Source organism: Molossus molossus, unplaced genomic scaffold (genome assembly GCF_014108415.1).
Source record: "Molossus molossus isolate mMolMol1 unplaced genomic scaffold, mMolMol1.p scaffold_m16_p_15, whole genome shotgun sequence".
Lineage (NCBI taxonomy): Eukaryota > Metazoa > Chordata > Mammalia > Chiroptera > Molossidae > Molossus > Molossus molossus.
The window spans coordinates 54,288,753-54,316,310 of NW_023425350.1; the positions used below are offsets into that span (position 1 = coordinate 54,288,753).

Sequence of the window (27,558 nt, forward strand, 5' to 3'; positions counted from 1 at the left end):
CCATTTTTTAATTGCGTTCCTTGTCTTCCTTTTGTTGAGTTGTATGAGTATTCTATATATTTTGGAAATTAACCCCTTATCTGATGTATCATTGGCAGTGATGTTCTCTCATACAGTGGGTTGCCTTTCCATTTTGATGAATGTTTCTTTTGCTGTACAGAAGCTTTTGAGTTTGATGTAGTCCCATGTGTTCATTTTCTCCTTTGTTTCCGTTGCCTTAGGTGATGTATCAGTGAAAATTCTGCTGCGTATGATGTCTGAAATTTTGTTGCCTACATTTTCTTCTAGAATTTTTATGTATTCACTGGTCACATTTAAGTCTGGTATCTATTTTGAGTTTATTTTTGTGTATGGTGGAAGTTGATGGTCTAGTCATTTTTTTGCATGTAGCTGTCCAATTTTCCCAGCACCATTTATTAAAAAGGCTGTCTTTACTCCATTGTATGCTATTGTTTCCTTTGTCAAATATTAATTGAGCTTACTGTCTTGGGTCCATTTCTGGGTTCTCTGTTCTGTTCCACGGGTCTATTTGCCTGTTCTTGTGCCAGTACCAAGCTGTTTGATTACAGTCACTTTGTAATACAACGTGATATCTGGTATTGTGATCCCACCTACTTTATCCTTCTTTTTCAATATTGCTGTGGCTATTCGGGGTCTATTTTCTGTTCCACGGGTCTATATGCCTGTTCTTGTGCCAGTACCAAGCTGTTTGATTACAGTTGCTTTGTAGTACAACCTGATATCTGGTATTGTGATCCCACCTACTTTGTCCTTCTTTTTCAATATTGCTGTGGCTATTCGGGGTCTATTTTTGTTCCATATGAACTTTTGAAGTATTTGTTCTAGTTCTGTGAAATATGTCATTGATATTTTCATGGGGATTGCATTGAATCTATAGATTCCTTTAGGTAATATGGACATTTTAATGATGTTAATTCTTCCAATCCATGAACAGGGTATGTGCTTCCACTTTTTTATATCTTCCTCTATTTATTTTTTTAATGACCTGTAGTTTTCTGTGACTAGGTCCATTATTTTTGATTAAGTTTATTCTTAGGTATCTTAATTTTTTTGCTGGGACAGTAAATGGGATTGTTTTTTCAGTTTCTCTTTCCGTGAGTTCATCATTGGTGTATAAGAATGCCATCAATTTCTTGATGTTCTTTTTGTATTCTGCTACTTTGCCAAATTCATTTATTAAGTCTAGTAGATTTTTGATGGAGTCTTTAGGGTTTTCTGTGTATAGTATCATGTCATCTGTGAATAATGACAGTTTCACTTCCTCCTCTCCAATTTAGATCCCTTTTATTTTTTCTTCATGTCTGACTGCGGTGGCTAAGACTTCTAGTACTATGTTAAATAAGAGTGGCGAAAATGGGCATCCATGTCTTGTTCCTGTTCTTTTTGTTTTATCCTCACCCTAGGACAGTCTTCCACTTTTTTTCAGATAGAGCGGGAGGGAGAGAGAGGAAGAGAGAGAGAAAGAAACATCGACGTGAAAGGGAAACATTGAGTGGCTCTAACCCGCATGACCAATCAGGGCCGGGGACAAACGGCAATCTAGGTACGCTCCCCCAGCAGGAACGAAACCTGGGTTTTTCTGGACCCCAGGCTGATGCTCTAACTGCTGAGCCAAACCTGCCAGGGCTTGTTCCTGTTCTTAAGGGAAATGCTTTTAGTTTCTGCCCATTGAGTATGATGTTGGCTGTAGGTCTTTCATATATGGCCTTTATTATGTCTAGATATGATCCCTTTATTCCCACATTGCTGAGTGTTTTTATCAGAAATGGGTGCTGGATTTTGTCGAATGCTTCTTGAGAATCTATTGATATGATCATGTTTTTATTCTTCATTTTGTTTATGTGGTGTATCACATTTATTGATTTGCGAATATTGTACCAACCTTGTGTCCCTGGGATGAATCTTACTTGGTCATGGTGAATAATTTTTTTTGATGTATTGCTGGATCCGATTTGCTTGAATTTTGTTCAGTATTTTGGCGTCTATGTTCATCGGGGACATTGGCCTGTATTTTTTTTTATAGTGTGTTTTTCTGGTTTTGGAATTAGAATTATGCTGGCCTCATAAAACAAGTTTGGAAGTCTTCCTTCTTCTTGAATGTTTTGAAATAGTTTGAGGAGAATGGGTGTTAGTTCTTTTTTGAATGTTCAGTAAAACTCACCCATGAAGCCTTGGGGCCTGGGCTTTTGTTTGCTGGGAGAGTCTTGATTACATCTTCAGTTTCCTTAGTTGTTATTGGTCTGTTCAAGTTCTATCTCTTCCTTGTCCAGTTTTGGGAGACTGTGTGATTCTAGAAAGTTGTCCATTTGGCTTAGATTGTCGAATTCGTTGCCATATAATTGTTATAGTAGTTGTTAACGATCTTTTGTATTTCTGTGGTGTCAATTGTTACGTCTCTTTCATTTCTGATTTTGTGTATTTGGGTTCTCTCTCTTTGTTTCTTGGTGAGTCTAGCTAAGGGTCGAAAATCTTGTTTATCTTTTCAAAGAACCAGCTCTTTGTTTCATTGATCCTTTGAATTGTTTTTTTGGTCTTGATGTCATTTGTTTCTGCTCTGATCTTTACTATTTCCTTCCTTCTACTTGCTCTGGGGTTTTCTTTTTAGTTGCTTTCTAATTCTTTAAGTTGTGAGGTTGGACCGTCAATTAGAAATTTTTCTTGTTTCTCGAGGTAGGCCTGTAGTGCTATGAACTTCCCTCTCTGAACTGCTTTCGCTGCATCCCATAGATTTTGTGTTGTTGTGTGTTCATTTTCATTGGTTTCCAGGAAGTTTTTAATTTCTTCCTTGATCTCCATGGTAACCCATTCATTGTTTAATAACATGCTATTTAGCCTCCAATTGTTCAAATGTCGTAGCATGTTTTTGTTGCAAATGATTTCTAGTTTTATGCCATTGTGATCTGAGAAGATGCTTGATATGATTTCATCTTCTTGAACTTGTGGAGATTTAGTTTGTGTCTTATCATGTGGTCTATCTTTGAGAATGTCCCATGTGTACTTGAGAAAAATGTGAATTCTGTAGTTTTGGGGTGTAATTCTCTGTAGATATTTTTTTTTTTTTTTTTTTTTTATCCTCACCCGAGGACATTTTTCGATATTTTGTTCAGATAGAGTGAGAGGGAGAGAGAGAGAGAGAGAGAAACATCGACGTGAAAGCGACACATCGAGTGGTTGCCACCCACACAACCCAACCAGGGCCGGGGACAAACTGCAACCAAGGTACGTGCCCTTAGCGGGAACCGAACCCGGGTCTCTCCGGACCGCAGGCCAACGCTCTAACCGCTGAGCCAAACCGGCCAGGGCTCTGTAGATATTTTTTAAATCCATTTTGTCTAGTGCTTTATTTAGAGTGTCTGTTTCCTTGCCAATTTTTTGTCTAGAGGACCTATCAAGTGATGTCAGTGGGGTAGTGAAGTCCCCTGCTATGATTGTATTGCTGTTGATTTCTCCTTTGAAGTCCTCCAGAAGATTTTTAATATATTTTGGTGCTCCTATGTTGGGTGCATATATGTTTATCAAGGTTATATCTTCCTGTTGGATAGATACTTTCAATATTATGTATGGCCTTCTTTGTCTCTAGTTACTGTCTTACTTTTGAAATCTACTTCATCAGATATGAATATTGCTACCCCAGGTTTTTTTTTTTTGCTTTCCGTTTGCTTGAAAGATTTTTTTCCATCCCTTAACTTTCAACCTATGTGAATCTTTTATTGTGAGGTGGGTCTCTTGTAAACATCGTATATGTAAGTCATACTTTCTTATCCAATCAGCTACTCTGTCTTTTTATCGGATCATTCAGTCCATTTACATTTAAGGTGATTATTGATATGTACTTATTTATTGCCATTTTTGTTTACTTTGGTTTTATTTTTCTTCCTATTTCTTCTACGAATAACAGCAGTTCTTTGAACATTTCTTGCAGTGCTGATTTGGTGCTAATGTATTTCCTTAGCCCTTTTTTGTCTGGGCAGCTCTTTATTGGACCTATTTTAAATGACAGCCTTGCTGGGTAGAGTAGCCTTGGATTCAGATTCTTGTTTTTTATGACCTTGATTACTTCATGCTATTCCCTCTGGCCTGTAGTGTTTCTTTTGGGAAGTCAGCTGATAACCTTATAGGGGTTCCTTTGTAGGTAACCTATTGCTTGTCTCTTGCTGCTTTTAGGATTCTCTCTTTGTCTTTAATTTTTGGCATTTTAATTACTCTGTGTCTTGGGGTGGGCCTGTTAGGGTTCTTCTTACTTGGGGCTCTCTGTGCTTCTTGAACTTGAATGCCTTTTTCCTTCAACAAATTAGGGAATTTTTCTGTTACTATGTCTTCGAATATATTCTCTAACCCTTGCTCATTTTCTTCTTCTTTGGGGACTCCTCTGATGTGAATATTATTATGTTTCCAGTTGTCCCACACTTCTCTTAAGCTGTCTTTCTGTTTTTTAATCTTTTTTTCCTCTTGTTTTTCTGATTGGTTGATTTTTTTCTACCTTGTCTTCTAATTCACTGATCTGGTCCTCAGCTTCCTCTACTCTGCTTTTTACCTTCCAATGTGTTCTTTATTTCTGATATGTTTTTCTTGATTTCTTCTTGGTGGTTTTTAATTTCCAATTGGTTGATTTTCAACATGTCTATGTTCTTACTCATGCTATTGAGCTTCCTCAACATCATGGCTCTGAATTCTAGGTCTGTTAACTTGCTTTACTGCTTCACATTTATCTCATCTTTAGTAGAGGTCTCTTGTTTTTTCATTTGACTTTAGTTTCTGAGTTTCACCATTTTGGCTATCACAGTGGGCTTTGGAGCCTGCCAAATTTTCCCTGTGGGTGGTAGTGTTCTGCTGTTTGTGGCTCCCTCTCCTGGGTTTGGATGAGTGAAGGAGGAGCCATGTTAAACACCACTGTCAAGTCTTACTTTTCTGGTTAGAGTTGCTAGCCCAGGAATGGTACAGTTATCGTCTAACTTTTAGCCTGGAGGCTATCAGTAGTGGTTACTTGAAGAGCCTTGGGTTTTCAGTTGAATGAAAAACTCCCTCAGGTGCTCATTGTAAGGGGATTGCCTGAGGATGCTGCAGATACTGGTTATTAGTTAGTCTCAATTTTCATTTCAGTGGCCCACCTGGGTGGGGTTGAATCTTCGATGGAGGTGCCCCTGCCTCTCCCCAGAGCCCTGGGGAGCTGCAAGATGGCCACCGTCCTGCATGGCTGCTACTCAGCAAAAGCTCTGAGCCCCCTCCAAATCCCGAATGTCTCTACACTGTTCAAATCCAGTCCACCCTCCCTCTGCCGGAGCCCAAGTTGAGTGGCTGTGGCTATTTTAGTGTCTGTCCTGGCTCTGTGCTGTGGAGCCCTCGGGAATTTAACCCTAGGGCACTGTTCACAGGTAAGTCTGCTGCTGTCTGTGGGTTCCCAGCCCCCCTCTTGCGCCTCCACAATCCTACCAGTATTGAGTCAGTGTTCCTGGTAATATGATCCTCGCAAGCTGCTTTTCTGTTGCTTTTCCCCATTCATTTGTCTTTATTTTAGTTGTAATTCCAGTTTGGTCCTGGGAGACAATCTGTATAGCTTCCATTCACTCTGAAAAAATTTTGGAATTTTTTCGTTCCTTATTATTTTTAAGTAGGGTTTCTATTCCTTGCTCTCTGTCCTCTCCTTCTGGTATCCCTATGATGCAAAGGTCATGCTTAGTTTTTCCAAAGGTCCTTTAAACTGTCTTCATTTTTTACAATTCTTTTTGTCTTTTTTGCAGCTTTGATCGGTTGTTTTTTTGTTACCTTGTCTTCTAAATCACTGATTCAGTTCTCTGCTTTATCCAACCTACTCTTTATTCCTTCTAGTGTATTCTTCATTTCTTTTTTATGATTTCTATGTCCTTTTCATGGTGTTGAAGTTCTCACTAAATTTCTTGACATTCTCACTAAGTTCTATATCTGGTAAATTGTTTGCCTTTATTTCATTTAGTTCTCTTTCTTGTGATTTCTCTTGTTTTATTTTTCATGTAAGCCATGTTTCTTTTTCTCTTTTTTTTGGCTGCCTCTTTGTGTTTGTGTGTGTATTAGCTAGATCTTCTTTGTCTCCCAGTCTTGGTAGGGTGTCTTTATATAGTATGTATCTTGTGGGACCCAGTAGTACATTCTCCTTGTCACCTGAATTGGGTGTTCCTAGAATGTCCCCTGTGTGAGTTATGTGAGCCCTCCACTGTAATTGAGTCTTGATTATTATTGGCCCATTTTTTTATGGGGTCGACCCTCAGGCTGGGTGACTGAGGATCAACCCAGACTACAATGTAAGAGCTGCTGGTCTGCAGGTGCTGACCACGTGGAGCATAACCTTCCTCTGCAGGGTCTAGTGCCTACCAAGATCTCCCTTTGGGTATACCGCTTGTGAAGATAATTGAATCCTGCTCTTATGTTGTCTGAAGCTGGCTCACTGGTTATGTATGTTCTGGGGCCTCTTGGAAGGGACTCTGGCACAGGACATTGTTAGATGCTTCCTGTGACTAGCCCTGGTTAACGTGTTTGGAGCTACAATGTGATCCACAGTTTGTGGCTGCCTCTGCTGGGCCTTGGTGTGTGTGGGAAGGACCGAGGTGTGCACCAAGGCTGGCCTTCAACCAGCACCAAGCTTGGGGGCATGTCAGCAAAAGACCCAACACACTCTGAGGTCTGTCTTCACATACTTTTGCCTGCTGGCTGTCAGACTTAGTCATTGAAAGGGGCTGTGGCAGTATTTGAGTTGCTTGAGGTAGGTTATCAGTGAGTCACCAGGTAGGAGCAAGTGGTGTTCACCAGATTGATACAGGTTCAAACGTGGTACCAGTGATGGATCTGAAGCTACTCAGCAAAAGAGTCAGGGTATACCAAATCTAGTTGCCCCTTTCCGGGTGCCTGCAGTTCTTTTTGGTGGGGCAGGGTCTCAGTAAATCATCAGGGTAAGGTCAGCAGAGTTTATCATGCCCAAAGACCAAGATATTGCTATGTGAATGGGAAGACTGTGCATCAGTTAGGTGTGTGAGGTGAAAATGGCCTCTGACTCAGTTTGTCCCAGATTCTGATAGGAGCCAGAGCTCAGCAGGATGGGGTCCTTGGGAGCTAGCAGATCTGTAAGGGGAAGATGCCAGTCAGGTTCATGGGAATGTAGGAGGAATAGTCTCTGCCCAAAATCCACGCATCTCAGTCACTGACACCCCCTGAGTCTGCTCAGGCTTCTACATTGGTCCAGGCAGCTGACGACTCCAGCTGGGTGAAAGCTCAACAGGGTAGAGTGACAGGAATCCATTGGGTGTGGCAATTGCATTTTCCCCGACTGATGCCATATGAAGGAGAGTGCTTCACCAAAGGAAGTTGGCATCTGCAGTGTGGGAAAGGGACTCATTACAGGGATCTTGGCAGCTGTCCCTTAAGCTCTCTTCTAGGACCACAACCCTAAGTCTCTCCTCACACAACTCTAGTCCACTCCACCTTCTCTCTGCTGGATCCCAGGGTGAATGGCTGCGAAGATTTTGCGTGTTGGCCATCTAAGAGGGTGCCTGTGTCTCTGGCAGATTCTTGTCTCTCCCTGTTGGACAGAATCCAGGCTGATTTTCATATACAAATGTTATGTGGGTACCTCTTCCCACCTCTAGGCTGGTGAGCTTGGTGTGGGATCTGAACCCACACTCCCGAGGAGGAGCCTTTGAAGTTGAGATATGCCTCCAGAATCTCATCCATCTCCTGTGGGAGTGGTGCCAGCCCTTTTCATGTCTCCACCATTCCTACCAGTCTTGATGTAGTTTATTCTGTAAATCCTTGATTATAAGATTTCTCTTCAGCTAGTCATCAGTTGTTTATTCAGGTTGATCTATATTTTGTAATTTCAGTTTTGTCCTGTAGGGGTGAGTGTACCTTCTACCTACTCTGCCACCATCTTGGATCTCCTCTCCTCTTTTATTTTTTATTTTAATTGAGTCCTCTCTGTTTTTTCTTGGTGAGTCTAGCCAAAGATTTGTCCATTTTGTTTATCTTATTATTGTTGTTGTTGTCAGTCCTCACCTGAGGATATTTTTCCATTGATTTTTAGATAGAATGGAAGGGAGGGAGGGAGGGGAGAGAGAGAGAGGGAGAGAAACATCAATGGGGAGAGGCACATCAGTTGGTTGCCTCCTGTACGCACCCGAATTGGGGCTGGGGATTAAACCTGCAACCCAGGTATGTGCCCTTGACAGGGAATTGAGCCTCCCTTAACATTTTGGTGCATGGGCCAACACTCTAACCACTGAGCAATACTAGCTAGGGCTCCTTTTAAAAATTTTTTAAATTGATTTTAGCGAGAGAGGAAGGGAGAGCTGGAAACATTTATGAGAGAGAAACATTGATTGGCTGCCTCTTCCATGCCCCCTACTGAAGATGAGCCTGCAACCCTGGCATGTGACTTGATTGGGGAATCAAACTGGTGACCTCTTGGTACATGCGGTGATGTTCAACAAACTGAGCCACACTGGCTGGGCTGATTTATTAATTTCTTGAGCCTTTTTTTCTCACAACATTTTTCATAACCCATATTATTCTAAAGTTACTATGTAGTGTACATTTTTTCCTTTCCTTTTAGTGTTCTTGAAGTTAATACTTGATATTTCTACTTTTTTACTTTATAATTCAGTTCTCATTTCATTCTATTTTCAACTGCTTTTTTGAAGCTCACCAATGGGTTTAGAATGCCATTCATTTGTAGTGAAAAAAGTTCAGAATTTTCAGTTATAATTAGAAAGCCAAAGTGCCTGTTTTTGTCATTTAATCACTGTACAACTCAAAGAAAATATATGTTTGTTACTCAAAATTTGGTTTAAAGACCAATTGTATTGGGTATTACTTGGGAGCTTGTTAGAAATGCAGAATTTGAGAATCCATCCCAGACTTACTAAATCAGAATCTATCAAGATCTTTACATTGACCATCACGGTTATATTGTTATCTTTGAAGCTTAATTTTCCTTTCTGTAAAGTATAGTTAACATTTGCTGTATATATCAGTCATTTTACTACCATGTTTTACCAATTTACTTGTCTGTTTCTTTTTTATTAGAATGTAAGCCATGTGAAACAGAATTAGATTGTACCCTTTGTCTGTTTATTTATAGCTCCTATTTTCTACATCTAGAACAGTGACTGGCTAATGGTAATCATTTATTTTTTTTGAATGATCAAATGAATAAGCACATTACTTGTCAAATCTTGCCATTTCTATTACAGTTGTTTACTTCCCAATGCCATTTGGAACTACTTTTATTTAGACTTACTCTGTTTTACAGTACAAATATAGAATGTTTCCATCGTTGCAGAAAGTTTGGTTAGTCATTACTGCTTACACTTTTGCATTCCCCTTCCAACCAAGAACCTGAATTTCTGCTATACAGCTCTGATCATATCTGTTAATAATTCCCTATGCCTTAAGTTCAAACTTATTAGTGTAACATTTAGAGGATTTACAGTTTTATATAGTTAAAAATACATATCTTAAATGGGTGTACTTATTAGGAGAGTTAGTTAAACCCACTGAAAGCATAGCACCCATCTAGGCCATATTGCATTGCCTTTGCAGCACTTGGGAAAAAGGGGAACCCATGAAATTAACCTGATGATCCTTTGCTATGCCATGGAATCAAATATTTTGTTTAATTTGAAAAGTGTGATATCTTCTGCTTGCATATTTCACACAGTAGAAAGCTAACTTGTTAGCTTATAAGTATTGTGAAATCAAATCCCAGAGTATACAGCATTTTCACACCACATTGAAAATTCTTTAAAAATCGCCTAAACGAAAAATCAGGGAAGATGGTGGCAGGCAGGACTGGAGGGAGAGTGAGTGTGTGAGAGAGTGTAAGTGGACTTGAAAGTGGACGACCAAACCCGAGCAGTGCAGAGCCATGGAGCAGAAAGTTCCTGTGCTGTGGATGGGAGTAGCCTAAGCAGCCCTTCAGGGCTCTTCTCCACCACCTTGGGAAGGTCCTACCATTTTGGGAGATCCTGGGTTTTCACCAGGGGGAGGCATTGGGAGCTGCTAGGGCCCAGCAACCTGAGCCCACCAGCACACCTGGCACCATAGGACCAGTGGACACTCTGTCAACACAGACTGGTGCACAGTAGTGGAGCTCCCAAGGTACTGGTCACGGAAGCAGCAGATAGCCCAGAGCCCAGCACCATCCCTCATAGTAGGAGCCTAATCAGAGTCGAGATATATCCCCAGAAACAGAGGCCGGGGAGCAGACATCCATCTCCAGGCAATAGAAGCACAGACCAGCAGCTGACACCCATCCCCCCAAAATACAGCAAAAGCTGAGCAGGAGTTGAGCTCCACAGTACAGCAGGACTCCCCAGCCACTAGCAGCGGGACCTGGGGCTGCACAGATGCCTGTGTGGTTCAGTAGCATACAAGACCAGTGGGAGGCTGGAGCCGGAGAGAGACTGGTGCAATCCAGCTGCCTGCCCACAGGACCTGCAGGGTGCTGAGGCACCAGAGAGGCCTATGCAACCCAGCAGGGACTGTGCGATCCAGTTACCCGCAGGACCTGCGAGATGCTGAAGGACCAGAGAGGCGTGTGAGACCATGCAGAGACTGCGATCTAGTTACCCCAAGGACCTGCGGGGTGCTGAAGCACCAGAGAGGCCTGTGTCACCCAGCAGGCACTGCACAATCTAGTTACCTACGGGGCCACTGGGGTGCTGAAGCACCAAAGAAGCCTGCGCAACCCAGCAGGGACTGCACAATCTAGTTACCCACGGGGCCAGTGGGGTGCTGAAGCACCAAAGAAGCCTGCACGACCCAGCAGGGACTGTGCCATCCAGTTACCCATAGGACCTGCAGGGTGCTGAAGCACCAGAGAGGCCTGTGAGACCCAGCAGCCGATAACATAGGCATAGAGCCAGGTCCCCAAAAGGACTGTGCGGTCCAGTTACCCGCGGGACCTGCAGGGTGCGGGGGCAGTAGGAAGGCCTGTGCGACCCAGCTGCACACAAGATAGGTGTAGAGGATGTGAAAATGGAGGCGGAGTGAATAGAAGCTACGCATACGATTTCCCAGGAATAAACGGAAATTACAACTAAAATAATGACAATTCCTTGAAAAAAGCAGCAGAAAAGCAGCAGGACAGGGACACTGGTAGGATCTGCTGAGCTGAAAGAGGGTGGCGGGCTGGGAGCCCATGGACAGCAGCAGCCCTAGCTGTGAGCAGCACCCTTATGAAATAAAGACCAAGCCCACTGCACAGTGCAGAGAGCTGGGATGGAGCGCTAAAATAGCCACAGCCCCTCACCTCGGGGGCTACAGCAGAGGGAGGGCAGACTGGGATGGACTCTCTGGGGACACCTGGGATTTGGAGGGCACTCAGAGGTTTTGCTGAGATGCGGCCACAAAGGACGGTGGCCATTGTGCTCCTTCCCTGAGCTGTGGGGAAAAGCAGCAGCATCCCCGTCTCGGAGATTCAGCCTTTCCCAGGTGAGGCAAAGAAATGCAAATCAAGGCTCATTAATAACCAGCATCTATCCCACCTCTGGAAATCCTCTTATGCAGAACACCAGGGCTACATTCCAAGACACTGAGTAACTGAGACTACTAGCCACTACAAAAAAGCTAGAGGATAACTGAACCTTTCCTGGGCTTGCATATCTACCCAGGAAAGTAAGACTTGACAGTGGTTTTTAACGTGGGCTCACCCAGGCTCATCCAAACCCAGTAGAGGGAGCCAAAAACAGCAGAACACCAACACCCACAGGGAAAATTTTGCAGGCTCCAAAATCCACTGAGATAGCAAAAATGGTGAAACAAAGAAATCCCAAATGAAAAAACAAGAGAACTCTATCAAAGATGAGATCAATGAAATGCAGCTAAGCATATTATCAGTGGTAGAGTTCAGAGCCATGATCTTGAGGAAGCTCAACAGCGTGAATAAGGACATCAGCACCATGAGTAAAGATATAAAAACATTGAAAACCAACCAAGTGGAAATGAAGAATCACATAGCAGAAATTAAGAACACATTGGAAAGACCAACCAGCAGAGTAGAGGAAGCTGAGGACCGGATCAGTGAATTAGAAGACAGGGTACGCCCTGGCCGGTTTGGCTCAGCGGTTAGAGCGTCGGCCTGCGGTCCTGAGAGACCCGGGTTCCGTTCCCGCTAAGGGCACGTACCTCGGTTGCAGTTTGTCCCCGGCCCTGGTTGGTCGTGAGGGTGGCAGCCACTTGATGTGTTCCTTTCACGTCGATGTTTCTCTCTCTCTCTCTTTCTCTCTCTCTCTCTCCCCCTCCCACTCTACCTGAACAAAAAATGGAAAAATGTCCTCTGGTGAGGATAAAAAAAAAAAAAAAGACAGGGTAGAAAAAAGTCAACCAATCAGAACCAAAAAGAGAAAATAAAAACAGGAAGAGAGCTTAAGAGAACTGTGGGAAAACTGTAAATGTATTAATATTTGTATCATGGGTATCCCCGAACAGGAAGAAAATGGGCAAGGGTTAGAGAATATATTTGAAGAAATAGTGACAGCGCCCTGGCCAGTTTGGCTCAGTGGTTAGAGCGTCGACCTGCGGTCCTGAGAGACCCGGGTTCGGTTCCCGCTAGGGGCGCGTACCTCGGTTGCAGTTTGTCCCCGGCCCTGGTCGGTCGTGCGGTGGCAGCCACTCGATGTGTTCCTTTCACATCGATTTTTTTTTCTCTCTCTCTCTGTTCCTCTCTCTCCCTCCCACTCTACCTGAACAAAAAAATGAGAAAATGTCCTCAGGTGAGGATAAAAAAAAAAAGAAAGAAATAGTGACAGAAAACTTTCCTAACATGGTGAAGGAAGAAGGCATTCAAGTTGAAGAAGCACAGAGAGCCCCAAGCACGAAAAACCCAAACAGGCCCACACCAAGACACATAGTAATTGAAAAGACAAAAATTAAAGACAAAGAATCCTAAAGGCAGCAAGAGATAAGCAACAGGTTACCTACAAAGGAAACCTTATAAGGCTCTCAGCTGACTTCTCAACAGAAACACTACAGGCCAGAAGGGAATGACATGAAGTAATCATGGTCATGAAAAAAAAGGATCTGAATTCAAGACTACTCTATCCAGTAAAGCTATCATTCAAAATAGAAGGTCAAATAAAGAGCTTCCCAGACAAAAAATGGGAATATATTAACACCAAACCAGCACTGCAAGATATGCTAAAAGGAATACTGTAATTAGTAGAGGAAATAGGAAGAAAAATAGACCACACTAAACAAAAATGGCAGTAAGTACATATCAATAATCACCTTAAATGTAAATGGATTGAATGTTCTGATAAAAAGACAGACAAGCTGACTGGATAAGAAAGCATGACTCACATACATGTTGTTTACAAGAGACCCACCTCACAACAAAAGACTCACATGGGTTGAAAGTGAAGGGATGGAAAAAATTCAAGCAAACGGAAAGCAAAAAAAGAAACAATAAAACAACTGAGGAAGTAGTACTCACATCTGATAAAATAGATTTCAAAATGAAGGCCATAACTAGAGACAAAGAAGGCCACTACAAATATTGAAAGGATCTATCCAACAGGAAGGTATAACTTTGGTAAACATATATGCACCCAATATAGGAGCACCAAAATATAGTAAAAATCTTCTGGAGGACTTCAAAGGATAAATCAACAGCAGTACAATCATAGCAGGGGACTTCAACACCCTGCTGACATCCCTGGATAGATATTCTAGACACAAAATTAACAAGAAAACACAGACTCTAAATGAAACGCTAGTTCAAATGGATTTACTAGATATCTACAGAGAATTACACCCCAAAACTGCATAATTCACATTCTTCTCAAGTGCACATGGAACATTCTCAAAGATAGAATACATGTTAGGCCACAGACTAAGTCTCTACAAGTTTAATAAGATTTAAGTCATATCAAGAATCTTCTCAGATCCCAATGGCATACAACTAGAAATCAATTGCAACAAGAACATGCAAAGACATTTGAACACATGGAGGCTAAATAGCATGTTATTGAACAATGAATGGGTTACCATGGAGATCAAGGAAGAAATTAAAAACTTCCTGGAAACCAATGAAAATGAATACACAACAACACAAAATTTATGGGATGCAGCGAAAGCAGTTCTGAGAGGGACGTTCATAGCACTACAGGCCTACCTCAAGAAGTAAGAAAAATTCCTAATAGACTATCTCACCTCACAACTTAAAGAACTATAAAGCAAACAAAAAGAAAACCCCAGAGCAAGTAGAAGGAAGGAAATAGTGAAGATCAGAGCAGAAATAAATGACATGGAGACCAATAACACAATTCAAAAGATCAATGAATCAAAGAGCTGGTGCTTTGAAAAGATAAACAAGACTTTCGTCCCCTAGGTAAACTCACCAAGAAACAAAGAGAGAGAAACCAAATACACAAAATCTGAAATGAAAGAGGAGAAATAACTGACAGCACAGAAATATAAAGGATTGTGAACAAATATTATGAACAATTATACAGCAACAAATTTGACAATCTAAGCCAAGTGGACAAACTTCTAGAAATACATAGTCTCCCAAAACGTGACTGGGAAGAGATAGAAAACTTGAACAGACCAATAACAACAGAAGAAATTGAAGATGTAATCAAGACTCTGCCAGCAAACAAAAGCCCAGGCCTGGACGGCTTCACGACGGAATTTTACCAAACATTCAAGGAAGCAGTAATGCCCATTCTCCTCAAACTATTTCAGAAAATCCAAGAAGAAGGAGGACTTCCAAACTTTTTTTATGAGACCAGTATAATTCTGGTTCCAAAACCAGAAAAAGACACTACAAAGAAAGAACACTACAGGCCAATATCCCTGATGAACATAGATGCCAAAATCCTGAAAACAATACTAGCAAATCGGATACAGCAATACACCAAAAAAATCATTCACCATGACCAAGTGGGATTCATCCCAGGGATGCAAGGCTGGTACAATATTCACAAATAAATAAACGTGATACACCACATAAATAAAATGAAAGATAAAAATCATGATCATATCAATACACACTGAAAAGGCATTCGACAAAATCCAGCACCAATTTCTGATTAAAAAGCTCGGCAATGTGGGAATAGAGGGATCATATCTCAACATAATAAAGGCCACAGATAAAAGACCTACAGGCAACATCATGCTCAATGGGCAAAAACTAAAAGCATTTTCCTTAAGAACAGGAACAAGACAAGGATGCCCACTTTTGCCACTCTTATTTAACTTAGTACTTAAAGTCTTAGCCACAGCAATCAGACAGGAAGAAAAAAAAGGGATCCAAATTGGAAAGGAGGGAGTGAAACTCATTATTCACAGATGACATGATAACTATATGCAAAAAACCCGAAAGACTCCATCAAAAATTTACTAGACTTAATAAATGAATTTGTCAAAGTAGCAGGATACAAGATTAACATCAAGAACTCAATGGCATTCTTATACACCAATGATCAACTCACAGAAAGAGAAGCTGAAAAAACAATCCCATTTACCATCGCGGCAAAAAAAATTAAGATACCTAGGAATAAACTTAACCAAAGAAATAAAGGACCTATTCGCAGAAAACTACTGGTCATTGAAAAAAGAAATAGAGGAAGATATAAAAAAATGGAAGCGCATACCTTGTTCATGGATTGGAAGAATTTACATCATTAACATGTCCATATTACCCAAAGCAATTTATGGATTCAATGCAATCCCCATCAAAATACTAACGATATACTTCACAGAACTAGGACAAATACTTCAAAAGTTCATATGGAACCAATAAAGACCTCGAATAGCCATAGCAATCTTGAACAAAGAAGAACAAAGTAGGAGGGATCACATTTTCAGATTTCAGGTTTTACTACAAAGCCACTGTAATCAAAACAGCCTGGTACTGGCATAAGAACAGGCATATAGATCAGTGGAGCAGAACAGAGAACCCAGAAATGGACCCAAGGCAGTATGCTCAATTAATATTTGACAAAGGTGGCAAGAACATACAGTGGACTAAGGACAGCTTCTTTAATAAATGGTGTTGGGAAAATTGGGCAGCTACATGCAAAAAAATGAAACTAGACCATTAACTTACACCATACACAAAAATAAACTCAAAATAGATAAAAGACTTAAATGTGACTCCTGAATCCATAAAAATCCTTGAATAAAATATAGGCAACCAAATTTCAAACATCATATGCAGTAGAATTTTCACTGATACATCACCTAAGGCAACAGAAACAAAGAAGAAAATGAACACATGGGATTACATTAAACTCGAAAGCTTCTGCCACCAAAAGAAACAATCATCAAAATGGAAAGGCCACCCACTGTATGGGAGAGCATAATTACCAATGATATATCAGATAAGGGGTTAATTTCCAAAATATATAGAGTTCTCATACAACTCATCAAAAGGAAAACAAAGAACCCAGTTTAAAAAATGGACAGAGAACCTAAATAGACATCTCTCCAAACAGGACATACAAATGGCCAAGAGAAATGAAAAAATGCTCAACATCACTAAGTATTAAAGAGATGTAAATTAAAACAGCAATGAGGTATCACCTCACACCTGTTTGAATGGCTACCATCAATAAATCATCAAATAAGTGCTGGTGAGATTGTGGAGAAAAGGAAACTCTAGTACACTGCTGGTGGGAATGCAGACTGGTGCAGCCACTAAGGAAAACAATATGGTGTTACCTCAAAAAATTAAAAATTGAACTTCCATTTGACCCAGTGATTCCACTTCTAGGAATATACCCAAGAAGCCTGAAACACCAGTCAGAAAGAATATATGTTCCCCCGTGTTCTTATTGTCACTATTTACAATAGCTAAGATTTGGAAACTGCCCACATTTCCATCAGTAGATGAATGAATAAAAATCTGGGGTACATATACACAATGGAATACTGTGCAGCTGTAAAAAGAAAGATCTCTTATCCTTTGAGACGACATGGAGGGACCTGGAAAGTATTATTCTAAGCGAAACAACCTAAATAGAGAAAGACAAGTATCATGTGATCTCACTTATTTGTGGAATATAATGAACATAACAGTTTGAGGAATTGGGTAGACCCAGAGACTTGGAAGTGAGGTACAGAATGACAATCCCCAGAAGAGAGGGGATTTTGGGAGAGAGATAAACCACAGAACTTATATGCATGTATACATGAATAATGGACATGTACAACAAAGCTGGGAACAAGTCGGGGAGGGAGGGAGAGGGGGAATTTGTGGGGCAAAAAGGTGAATCATCTGTAACAAAAATAAATTAAGTAATAAAAAATAAAAATCACCTGAACATCTGTATAATATTTTATCAAAAGGCTATACTGCCATTTTTAATCTATAGTTCTATTTTTGCGTATTTAAATTACTTACACATTAGATTACTTCTTTTAATGGCTTTGTAATAAATATCTCTGAATGTAAATATTTATATCTTTTGATGACCATTTCTATAGGATTCCTTTATAGAGTGTAAAGTTTCAAGGAAGAAAAACTTGCTTCATTTTAGTACACAAAATAAATATATTTTTTGTTTTATGCTAATGCCTAGGCCACACTCTAGGCCAATGGAATCTTATTCTCTGATTGGGCTCAGGAATTTTATTTTATTTTATTTTATTTTTTTTAAGTTTCTTTTTTTTCTTTTTTAATCTTTATTGTTGAATGTAGAATGTATTACAGATGTTCCACATTTTTCCCCTATTGACTCCCTCCTCCGCACTCCCGCCTCCCTCCCACCTTTTCCCACACTGTTGTCTGTGTCCATTGGTTATGCATATAAGTTCTTTGGTTTAATTCTTCCCACCTCCCCCCACCCCCCTTTCCCTTTGAGGTTTGTCAGTTTAGCAACCAATTTGTACTTCTTAATCCCTTCACCTTTTTCACCCATTCCCCCAACCTCCCTCCCATCTGGCAACCAACAAAATGTTCTCTGTATCTATGAGAATGTTTCTGTTCTGCCGGTTTATTTTGTTTGTAAATTCCATTGTCGATAGATATGTATTCATTGCCATTTGGTTTGTTCATATATTTTATCTTTTTCTTCAAAAAGACTCTTCATCATTTCATATAATAACGGTTTGGTGGTGATGAACTCCTTTAACTTTTTCTTGTCTGGGAAAGTCTTTATATGGCCATCGATCCTAAATGACAGCTTTGCAGGATAGAGTAATCTTGGTTGTAGGTTCTTGCTTTCCATCACTCTGAATATTTCTTGCCACTCCCTTCTGGCCTGCAAAGTTTCTTTTGAGAAATCAGCTGATAGCCTAATGGGAACTCCCTTGTAGGTAACTAGCTGCCTTTCTCTTGCTGCTTTTAAGATTCTCTCTTTGCCTTGAACCTTTTGCATTTTGATGATGATGTGTCTTGGTGTGGGCCTCTTGGGGTTCATCTTGTTTGGGACTCTGTGCTTCCTGGACTTGTATGTCTCTTTCATTCACCAAGTTAGGAAAGTTTTCTGCCATTATTGTTTCAAACAGGTTTTCGATTTCTTGTTCTCTCTCTTATCCTTCCTGCACTCCCAAGATGCGAATGTTGGCACGCTTGAAGTTGTCCCAGAGGCTCCTTACACTATCCTCATTTTTTTGGATTCCTTTTTCTTTTTGCTGTTCTGATTGGGCGTTTTTTGCTTCCTTATTTTCCAAATCGATGGTTTGCTCCTTGGATTTACGTACTCTATTATTGAAGCTTTGTAAATTATTCTTTATTTCAGTTAAAGCCTCCTTCGTTTCTAAATTTGCATCCATCATTTCTGACTGGTCCTTTTTTATGCTTTTGAGGCCCTCACTGAGTTCATTGAGCATCCTTATAAGCAGTATTTTGAACTCAGCATCTGTTAGGTTGCTTATCTCCATTTTGCTTAGTTCTTTTCTTGGGGTTTTGTTCTGTTCTTTCATTTGGGACCTGTTTCTTTGTCTCCTCATTTTGGCTGCCTCTCTGTGTTTGTTTCTGTGTATTACTTAATGAGAGGTATGGGGCTAGCTGAGACCAGATGCTGCTCGTTTGAAAAAATTTAGGAAAACCTGAAGCAGGATCCAAGTCAGGCCAATCTTATGGTGAAGCAAGTGCCAACAGCTTGGGTGGGCCTGAAAGTTGGGTGGGGCGGGGCAGGGCCTCAGGGAGTCAGCAGGTCGGGGCTACCAGTGTGAGCCAGGTTGCTGGAGTCCCAGATATGGCTGCTGTCTGCCGCCCCAGGGAAGGGCTTACCAAAGGAACAAAGGCCTCTGACAGCACGTTTGTCCCGGAGAAAGCCCCCTCTCCAGCCCTCGCTCCAGTCCCAAACAGCTCTTCCCTGTATGTCTCTGGTTCCCCTCGAGCTGCCTCCCCTTCAAGCTTAGAGGGAGAGAGTCCGATAAGTCCGTGCGTGGGCCCTTTAAGGAGCTGCCTGGGGCTCCAGCCGCGTCAGCCTCCCTGAGCTTCAGTTCCTGCTGGTTTTTCCAGCCAGAATTTATGGGGATTCTCTTTCTGGCACTGGATCCCTGAGCAGGGCACCTGGTGTGGGACGGGGACCCCTCAGTCCTCAGGACGGACCTTCCCAGCCGAGGTGTCCTCCTGATTTTTATCCGCCACACATGGGTGTGGGACCAGCCCATCGCGCCTCTGCCCCTCCTAGCAGTCTCGATGCAGCTTCTTTAATTCCGTAGTTGTAGGACTTCCATTCAGCTCGATTTCAGGCGGTTTTGAATGGTGGTTGTTCTGTAGTTTTGTTGTAACTTAGATGTGGTTGTGGGAGGTCGCGATACTGCGTTTACCTACGCCGCCATCTTGACCGGAAGTCCCAGGAATTTATTTTTAGAATCCTCACCCGAGGACTTGTTTGTATTGAATTTAGAGAGAGAGAAAGTGCGAGGGAGAGAGAGAAAGAACTATCAGCAGCGGGTTGCCTCTCACACACCTCGGCTCCTGATTGAACCCTCAACCTGGGTATGTGCCTTGACTGGGAATTAGACCCATGACCTTTCAGTGTATGGGACAATGCGCCAACCAACTGAGCCACCCAGCACAGGAAATATTGTTTAATTAAAACAAATATTAACAAATATTTTTTTTTTTTAAGGAGATATTCCTAAAGGAGTTACAAGTGAAATTACTCAATCCAACTTGAAAACAGACATCACTGCCACTTCTGGAGATTCAGGCATCGGATCTCATTTACCCTTATCTTCTGATGACTTTTCTCAGTTGGCCGTAAGGTCTTCTGTGGAGAATATTATTGGTCTAAATACTGATACTCTCAACCAACAGATATCTACAAATGGTAATGTAGCTAAAGAGACACTGAAAGTTTCAGCTGTTTCTGAACTAGCTGACCAGAACGCTGGGATATCAACAATACCCTTTAGTTCCTACTCACTAAGAGAGAAGCCCAATATTTTCTACCCACAGGCCTTGAAAGATAGTCATCTAACTGAAGAGGCTCTAAGAGTTTCAGCTGTTCTTGGACCTGCTGACCAGAAGACCAACATATCTACAGTCCCTCCAGGTTCTTACTTACTTGGAGAGAAGCACCGTATTTTCTATCAACAGGCATTGCCACATAGTAATAAAACTGAACAGACTCTGAAAGTTTCCTTTGTTCCTGGACCAGCTGATCAATCGACTGCAATACCAACAGTATCCTCTACTTTATACTCACATGGAGAGAAATCCCATATTTTCTATCAACAGACGTTGCCAGAAAGTCTTCAAACTGAACAGGCTGTAAAAGTTTCTGCTGCTCCTGGATCCACAGAGCAGAAAACGGGCATACCAATAGTATCGTCTACTTACTCATATAGAGAGAAGCCCAGTATTTTCTACCAGCAAGAGTTGCCAGAGAGTCATCTAAGTGAACAGTCTCAACAAGCTGCAACTGTTTCTGGATTTGTTGACCAGAAGACCAGGATACCAACAGGAACCTCTATTTCTTATTCACATGGAGAGAAGCTCAATATTTTCTACCAGCAAGAGTTGTCAGAGAATCATCTAACTGAACAGTCTCAACAAGCTGCAGTTGTTTCTGGGTTTGCTGACCAGAAGACTGGGATACCAACAGAAACCTCTATTTCTTATTCACATGGAGAGAAGCCCAGTATTTTCTATCAGCAAGAGTTGCCAGAGAATCATCTAACTGAACAGTCTCAACAGGCTGCAGTTGTTTCTGGATTCGCTGACCAGAGGACTGGGACACCAACAGGAACCTCTATTTCTTACTCACATAGGGAGAAGCCCCATATTTTCTATCAACAGACATTGCCAGAAAGTCTTCAAACTGAACATGCTGTGAAAGTTTCTGCTGCTCCTGGATCCACAGAGCAGAAAACGGGCATACCAATAGTATCGTCTAGTTACTCACATAGAGAGAAGCCCAGCATTTTCTACCAGCAAGAGTTGCCAGAGAGTCATCTAAGTGAACAGTCTCAACAAGCTGCAACTGTTTCTGGATTTGCTGACCAGAAGATTGGGATACCAACAGGAACCTCTACTTCATATTCACTTGGAGAGAAGCCCAGTATTTTCTACCAGCAGGAGTTGCCAGAGAGTCATCTAAGTGAACAGTTTCAACAAGCTGCAACTGTTTCTGGATTAGCTTACCAGAAGACTGGGATACCAACAGGAACCTCTATTTCTCATTCACATGGAGAGAAGCCCAGTATTTTCTATCAGCAAGAGTTGTCAGAGAGTCATCTAACTGATCAGTCTCAACAGGCTGCAGTTGTTTCTGGATTTGCTGACCAGAAGACTGGGACACCAACAGGAACCTCTATTTCTTACTCACATAGGGAGAAGCCCCATATTTTCTATCAACAGACATTGCCAGAAAGTCTTCAAACTGAACATGCTGTGAAAGTTTCTGCTGCTCCTGGATCCACAGAGCAGAAAACGGGCATACCAATAGTATCGTCTGCTTATTTACATAGGGAGAAGCCCAGTATTTTCTACCAGCAAGAGTTGCCAGAGAATCATCTAAGTGAACAGTTTCAACAAGCTGCAACTGTTTCTGAATTTACTGACCAGAAGACTGGGATACCAACAGGAAGCTCAACTTTTTATTCACATGGAGAGAAGCCCAGTATTTTCTATCAGCAAGAGTTGTCAGAGAGTCATCTAACTGATCAGTCTCAACAGGCTGCAGTTGTTTCTGGATTTGCTGACCAGAAGACTGGGACACCAACAGGAACCTCTATTTCTTACTCACATAGGGAGAAGCCCCATATTTTCTATCAACAGACATTGCCAGAAAGTCTTCAAACTGAACATGCTGTGAAAGTTTCTGCTGCTCCTGGATCCACAGAGCAGAAAACGGGCATACCAATAGTATCATCTACTTACTCACATAGAGAGAAGCCCAGTATTTTCTACCAGCAAGAGTTGCCAGAGAGTCATCTAAGTGAACAGTCTCAACAAGCTGCAACTGTTTCTGGGTTCATTGACCAGAAGACTGGGATACCAACAGGAACCTCAACTTCTTACTCACATGGAGAGAAGCCCCATATTTTTTATCAACAGGCATTGCCAGAAAGTCATCTAACTGAACAGGCTCTGAAAGTTTCAGCTGTTCCTGGACTTGCTGACCAAAAGAGTAGGATACCAACAGTAACCTCTACTTCTTTTTCACATGGAGAGAAGCCCAATAATACCTACCAACAGGAGTTGCCAATTAGTCATTTAACTAAAGAGGTTCAGAAAGTTCCAACTTTCCCTGGACTAGCTCAGCAGAAGACTGGGATACCAGTAGCACCCCCTACTTCCTACTCAGTGAGAGGAAAGACCAGTTTTTTTTATCAGAAGGACTTGCCAGACAGTCATCTAACTGAACAGGCCCAGAGAATTTCATCTATTCCTGGACCTGGTGACCAGAACACTGGGATACAAACAGTACCCTATAGTGCCTACTCACAGAGAGAGATACCCATCGTTTTTTACCAGCAAGAGTTTCCAGATGGTCATCTAACTGACCAGGCTCTAAAAGTTTCATCTGTTCTGGGACCAGCTGAGCAGAACACAGGGATACCATCGGGATCCTCTGGGTCCCACTCATTTGAAGAGGAGCCCATTGTTTTTTACAAACAGGCATTACCAAATAGTCATCTGACTGAAGAGTCTCTGAATGTTTCATCTGTTCCTAGACCAGGTGACCAGAAGACTGGTATACTAACAGTACCCTCTAGTTCCAACTCACATAGAGAGAAGCCCAATATTTTCTACCAACAGGAGTTTGCAGATAATCCTTTAACTGAACAGGCTCAGAAAGTTTCAACTGTTCCTGGACCAGCAGAACAGAAGACTGGGATTCCAACAGTAACCTCTGCTTACTCACATAGAGAGAAGCCCTTTATTTTCTACCCACAGGGCTTGACAGACAGTCATCTACCTGAAGAGGCTCTGAAAGTTATAGCTGTTCCTGGACTAGTTGACCAGAAAACGGGGTTGCCATCAGAACCTTCTAGTTCCTACTCACATAGAGAGAAGCCCAATATTTTCTACCAACAGGAATTTGCAGACCGTCCTTTAACTGAACAGGCTCAGAAAGTTTCAACTGTTCCTGGACCAGCTGAACAGAAGACTGGGATTCCAACAGTAACCTCTACTTACTCACATAGAGAAAAGCCTTTTATTTTCTACCCACAGGGCTTGACAGACAGTCATCTACCTGAAGAGGCTCTGAAAGTTACAGCTGCTCCTGGACTAGTTGAACAGAAAACGGGGTTGCCATCAGAACCTTCTAGCTCCTACTCACATAGAGAGAAGCCCAATATTTTCTACCAACAGGAGTTTGCAGATAGTCCTTTAACTGAACAGGCTCAGAAAGTTTCAACCATTCCTGGACCAGCTGAACAGAAGACTGGGATTCCAACAGTAACCTCTACTTACTCACATAGAGAGAAGCCTTTTATTTTCTACCCACAGGAGTTTGCAGATAGTCCTTTAACGGAACAGGCTCAGAAAGTTTCAACTGTTCCTGGACCAGCTGAACAGAAGACTGGGATTCCAACAGTAACCTCTACTTACTCACATAGAGAGAAGCCCTTTATTTTCTACCCACAGGGCTTGACAGACAGTCATCTACCTGAAGAGGCTCTGAAAGTTATAGCTGTTCCTGGACTAGTTGACCAGAAGACTGGATTGCCATCAGAACCTTCTAGTTTCTACTCACATAGAGAGAAGCCCATTATTTTTTATCCACAGGCCTTACCAGACACTCATCTCACTGAAGAGGCTCTGAAAGTTTCTACCATTTCTGGGCCAGCTGACCAGAAGACTGAGATACCAACATTACCATCTACTTCCTATCCACATAGAGAGAAGCATATTATCTCACCACAGGCCTTGCCGGATAGTCACCTACTTGAAGAGGCTCTAAAAGTTTCAACTGTTTCTGGACTAGCTGACCAGAAAACTGGTTTGCCATCAGAACCTCCTACTTCCTACTCACAAAGAGAAAAGCCTGTTATTTTCTACCCACAGACCTTGACAGAAAGTCATTTGTCTGAAGAGGCTGTGAAAGTTTCAGCTGTTCCTGGACCAGCTGACCAGAAGACTGGGTTATCATCAGAACCTTCCAGTTTCTACTCACATAGAGAAAAGTCCAGTGTTTTATACCAACAAGAGTTGCCAGATAGTAATCTAACTGAAGAGGCTCTGAAAGTTTCAGCTGCTCCTGGAACAGGTGATCAGAAGACTGGGATATCAACAGTACCTTCAAGTTCCTACTCACTTGGAGGCGAGTCCATTATTTTTTACCAACCGGCCTTACCAGATAGACATCTCACTGAAGAGGCTATGAATGTTTCAGCTTCTCCTGGACCAGCTGACCAGAAGGCTGGGTTACCTACAGTATCCTCTCCTTCCTACTCTCATAGAGAGAAGCCCTTTATTTTCTACCCACAGGCTTTGGCAGATGGTCAGCTAACTGAAGAGACTCTGAAAGTTTCAGCTGTTCCTCTCCCAGGTGACCAGAAGACTGGAATACCAGTAGCGACCTCTACTTCCTACTCAAATAAAGAGAAGCCCATTATTTTTTATCAACAGGCCTTGCCAGACAGTCAGCTAACTGTAGAGGCTCTGAAAGTTTCAACTGTTCCTGAACCAGGTGACCAGAACACCAGAAAATCAACAGTAATCCCTACTTCTTATTCACATAGAGAAAAGCCTATTATTTCTTACCAAGAAGAGTCGCCAAGTGGTCATCTATCGGAAGAGGCTCTGAAAGTTTCAGATGTTCCTGGAACAGCTGACCAGAAGACTGAGATATCTACAGTACTATCAGGTTCCTATTCATATAGAGAGAAGCCTATCATTTCTTACCAGCAAGATCTTACTAAAGAGGCTTTAAAAGTTTTAGGGGTTTCTGGACCAGCTGACCAGAACACTGGGATACCAGTAGTAACCTCTACTTCTTACTCTCCTGGAGAGAAGCCCATCATTTCTTACCAGCAAGAGTTGCCAGATCATAATGAAGATGCTTCAAAACTTTTAGCAGTTCCTGGACCAGTTGACCAGAAGACTGGAATACGAAGTGTGCCCTCTTCCTATTCACATAGAGAGGGCCCCATCTTTTCTTACCAGAAGGAGTTGCCAGATATTACTGAAAAAACTTTGGAAGTTTCAGCTGTTCCTGGACCAACTGACCAGAAAACTGGGATACAAAGAATCCCCTCAGGCTCCTACTCACATAGAGAAAAGGGCAGTATTTTTTACCAGCAGGAGTTGCCAGATACTACTGGAGAAGCTTTAAAAGTTTCTGCTCTTCCTGGGCCAGCTGACCAGAAGACTGAGGTACCAACAGCACCTTCTAGTTCTTACTCACATAAAGAGAAACCCAAAATTTTAACTATGGTTTTACCAGATGACCAGAAGACTGGGTTACCAACAGCTCCCCTTATTTCCTACTCACATAGAGAGAAGCCCAAGAATTTAACTGTGATTGGACCGTCCGACCAGCAGACTCCATTATTGACAGTTTTTCGTAATTCTTATTCTCAGAGAGTAAAGCCCAGTATTTTCTTTAAACAGCATTTGCCAGGTAGACATCATAGTGAAGATATTGTAAAGATTTCATCTGTCTCTGAACCAACTGACGTGAATTCTGGGATACCAATACCTCTTTCTAGTTCCTATTCACACAGAGAGAAATCTAATATTTTCTATCCACAGGAATTGCCAGACAAACATCTAACTGAAAATGTACTGATGGTATCAACAATTCCTGAACCAGATGACCAGAAAACTGTGTTGCCAACAGCTCCTTCTAGTTTTTTTTCATACCGAGAGAAACCAAATAAATTCTATCAACAGGATTTGCCAGATAGACGTCTAACTCAGGATGCCCTGAAGTTCTCAAATGGTTTTGGGCAAGCTGATCAGATTACTGGGTTATCAACAGTTCACCCTGGTATTTACTCACATAGTGAGAAGCACAAACTTGTTTCAGACCATGCCCAAAGGCTAATAGATAATTTGGATTCTTCTAACTCTAGTATTATCTCAAACAATAGGCCCTTAAATTCTCAAGCTCCTGGTAGAGTTGTAATACATAAACCACAACCTTCAGGTTTTGAAGATGTCAGCTCTGAAGGAATCCAGGATACAGATAATGGTTCTAAAACTCTTAAAGAGATCCAGGCACTTTTAATGGAGGCAGAAAATATAGCATTGAAACGATGCAATTTTCCTGCACCCCTTGTACCTTTCAGAGATGTTAGTGATATTTCATTTATTCAATCTAAGAAGGTGGTTTGCTTCAAAGAACCCCCTACGACTGATGAATCTAATGTTGATTTGCCTCAGAGACAGCCATTCACAGAGGAGAACCCAAGCAACAAGTACATACAGAAGGATATTAGCACACAGACGAATCTGAAATGCCAGAGAGGCATTGAAAATTGGGAGTTTATTAGTTCAACTACAGTTAGAAGTCCTCTACGGGAAGCAGAAAGCAACGCCAGAGCGGCATTAGATGAAACCCTTAGGCAATATAAAGCAGCCAGATCGGTAATGAGATCTGAACCTGAAGGGTATAGTGGAACCCTTGGGGATAAAATTCTTATCCCTATGATGACTATCATAAAAAGTGATTCAAGTAGTGATGTAAGTTCCTGCTCATGGGAAAGTAATTCCGTAGAGTCAGTTTCTGATGTTTTTCTAAACTTATTTCCATATACTTCACCGAAAACAAGCATGACAGATAGCAGAGAGGAAGAGGGTGTGTCAGAGAGTGATGATGGATGTGGTAGTAGTGTAGATTCACTGGCTGCACATGTGAAAAACCTTCTGAAATGTGAATCCTCATTGAATCATGCTAAACAAATACTCAGAAATGCAGAGGAAGAGGAATGTCGGGTACGCGCACGAGGTAGGATAATTTGTTATAAAGGCAAATGAAGCTTAATTTATTGAAACTTAAGTGTTTGGTGTTCTAAATTTGTTTTCTTGTAGAACTGTTAGGATGATTACATTTTCTACTGGCAATCCTAAATAAGCCCATTTAACCAATAATGTAGCTAAATCACAGTATTAATAATGCTAGTCTGAGTTTAGGGTTTTAGGAAAAGTTCTGA

General features: G+C 41.6%; 1 protein-coding gene across 1 annotated transcript in view; it reads left to right on the forward strand.

Annotated features, from left to right (window-relative positions):
- Positions 1 to 27,558, forward strand: part of ALMS1 (ALMS1 centrosome and basal body associated protein) — a 234,301-nt gene that overhangs the window by 62,983 nt on the left and 143,760 nt on the right. Inside the window, exon 10 of the mRNA XM_036263247.1 lies at positions 20,076 to 27,353. Coding sequence (XP_036119140.1) covers positions 20,076 to 27,353 — 7,278 coding nt within the window. The remainder of the gene's footprint in view (positions 1 to 20,075; positions 27,354 to 27,558) is intronic.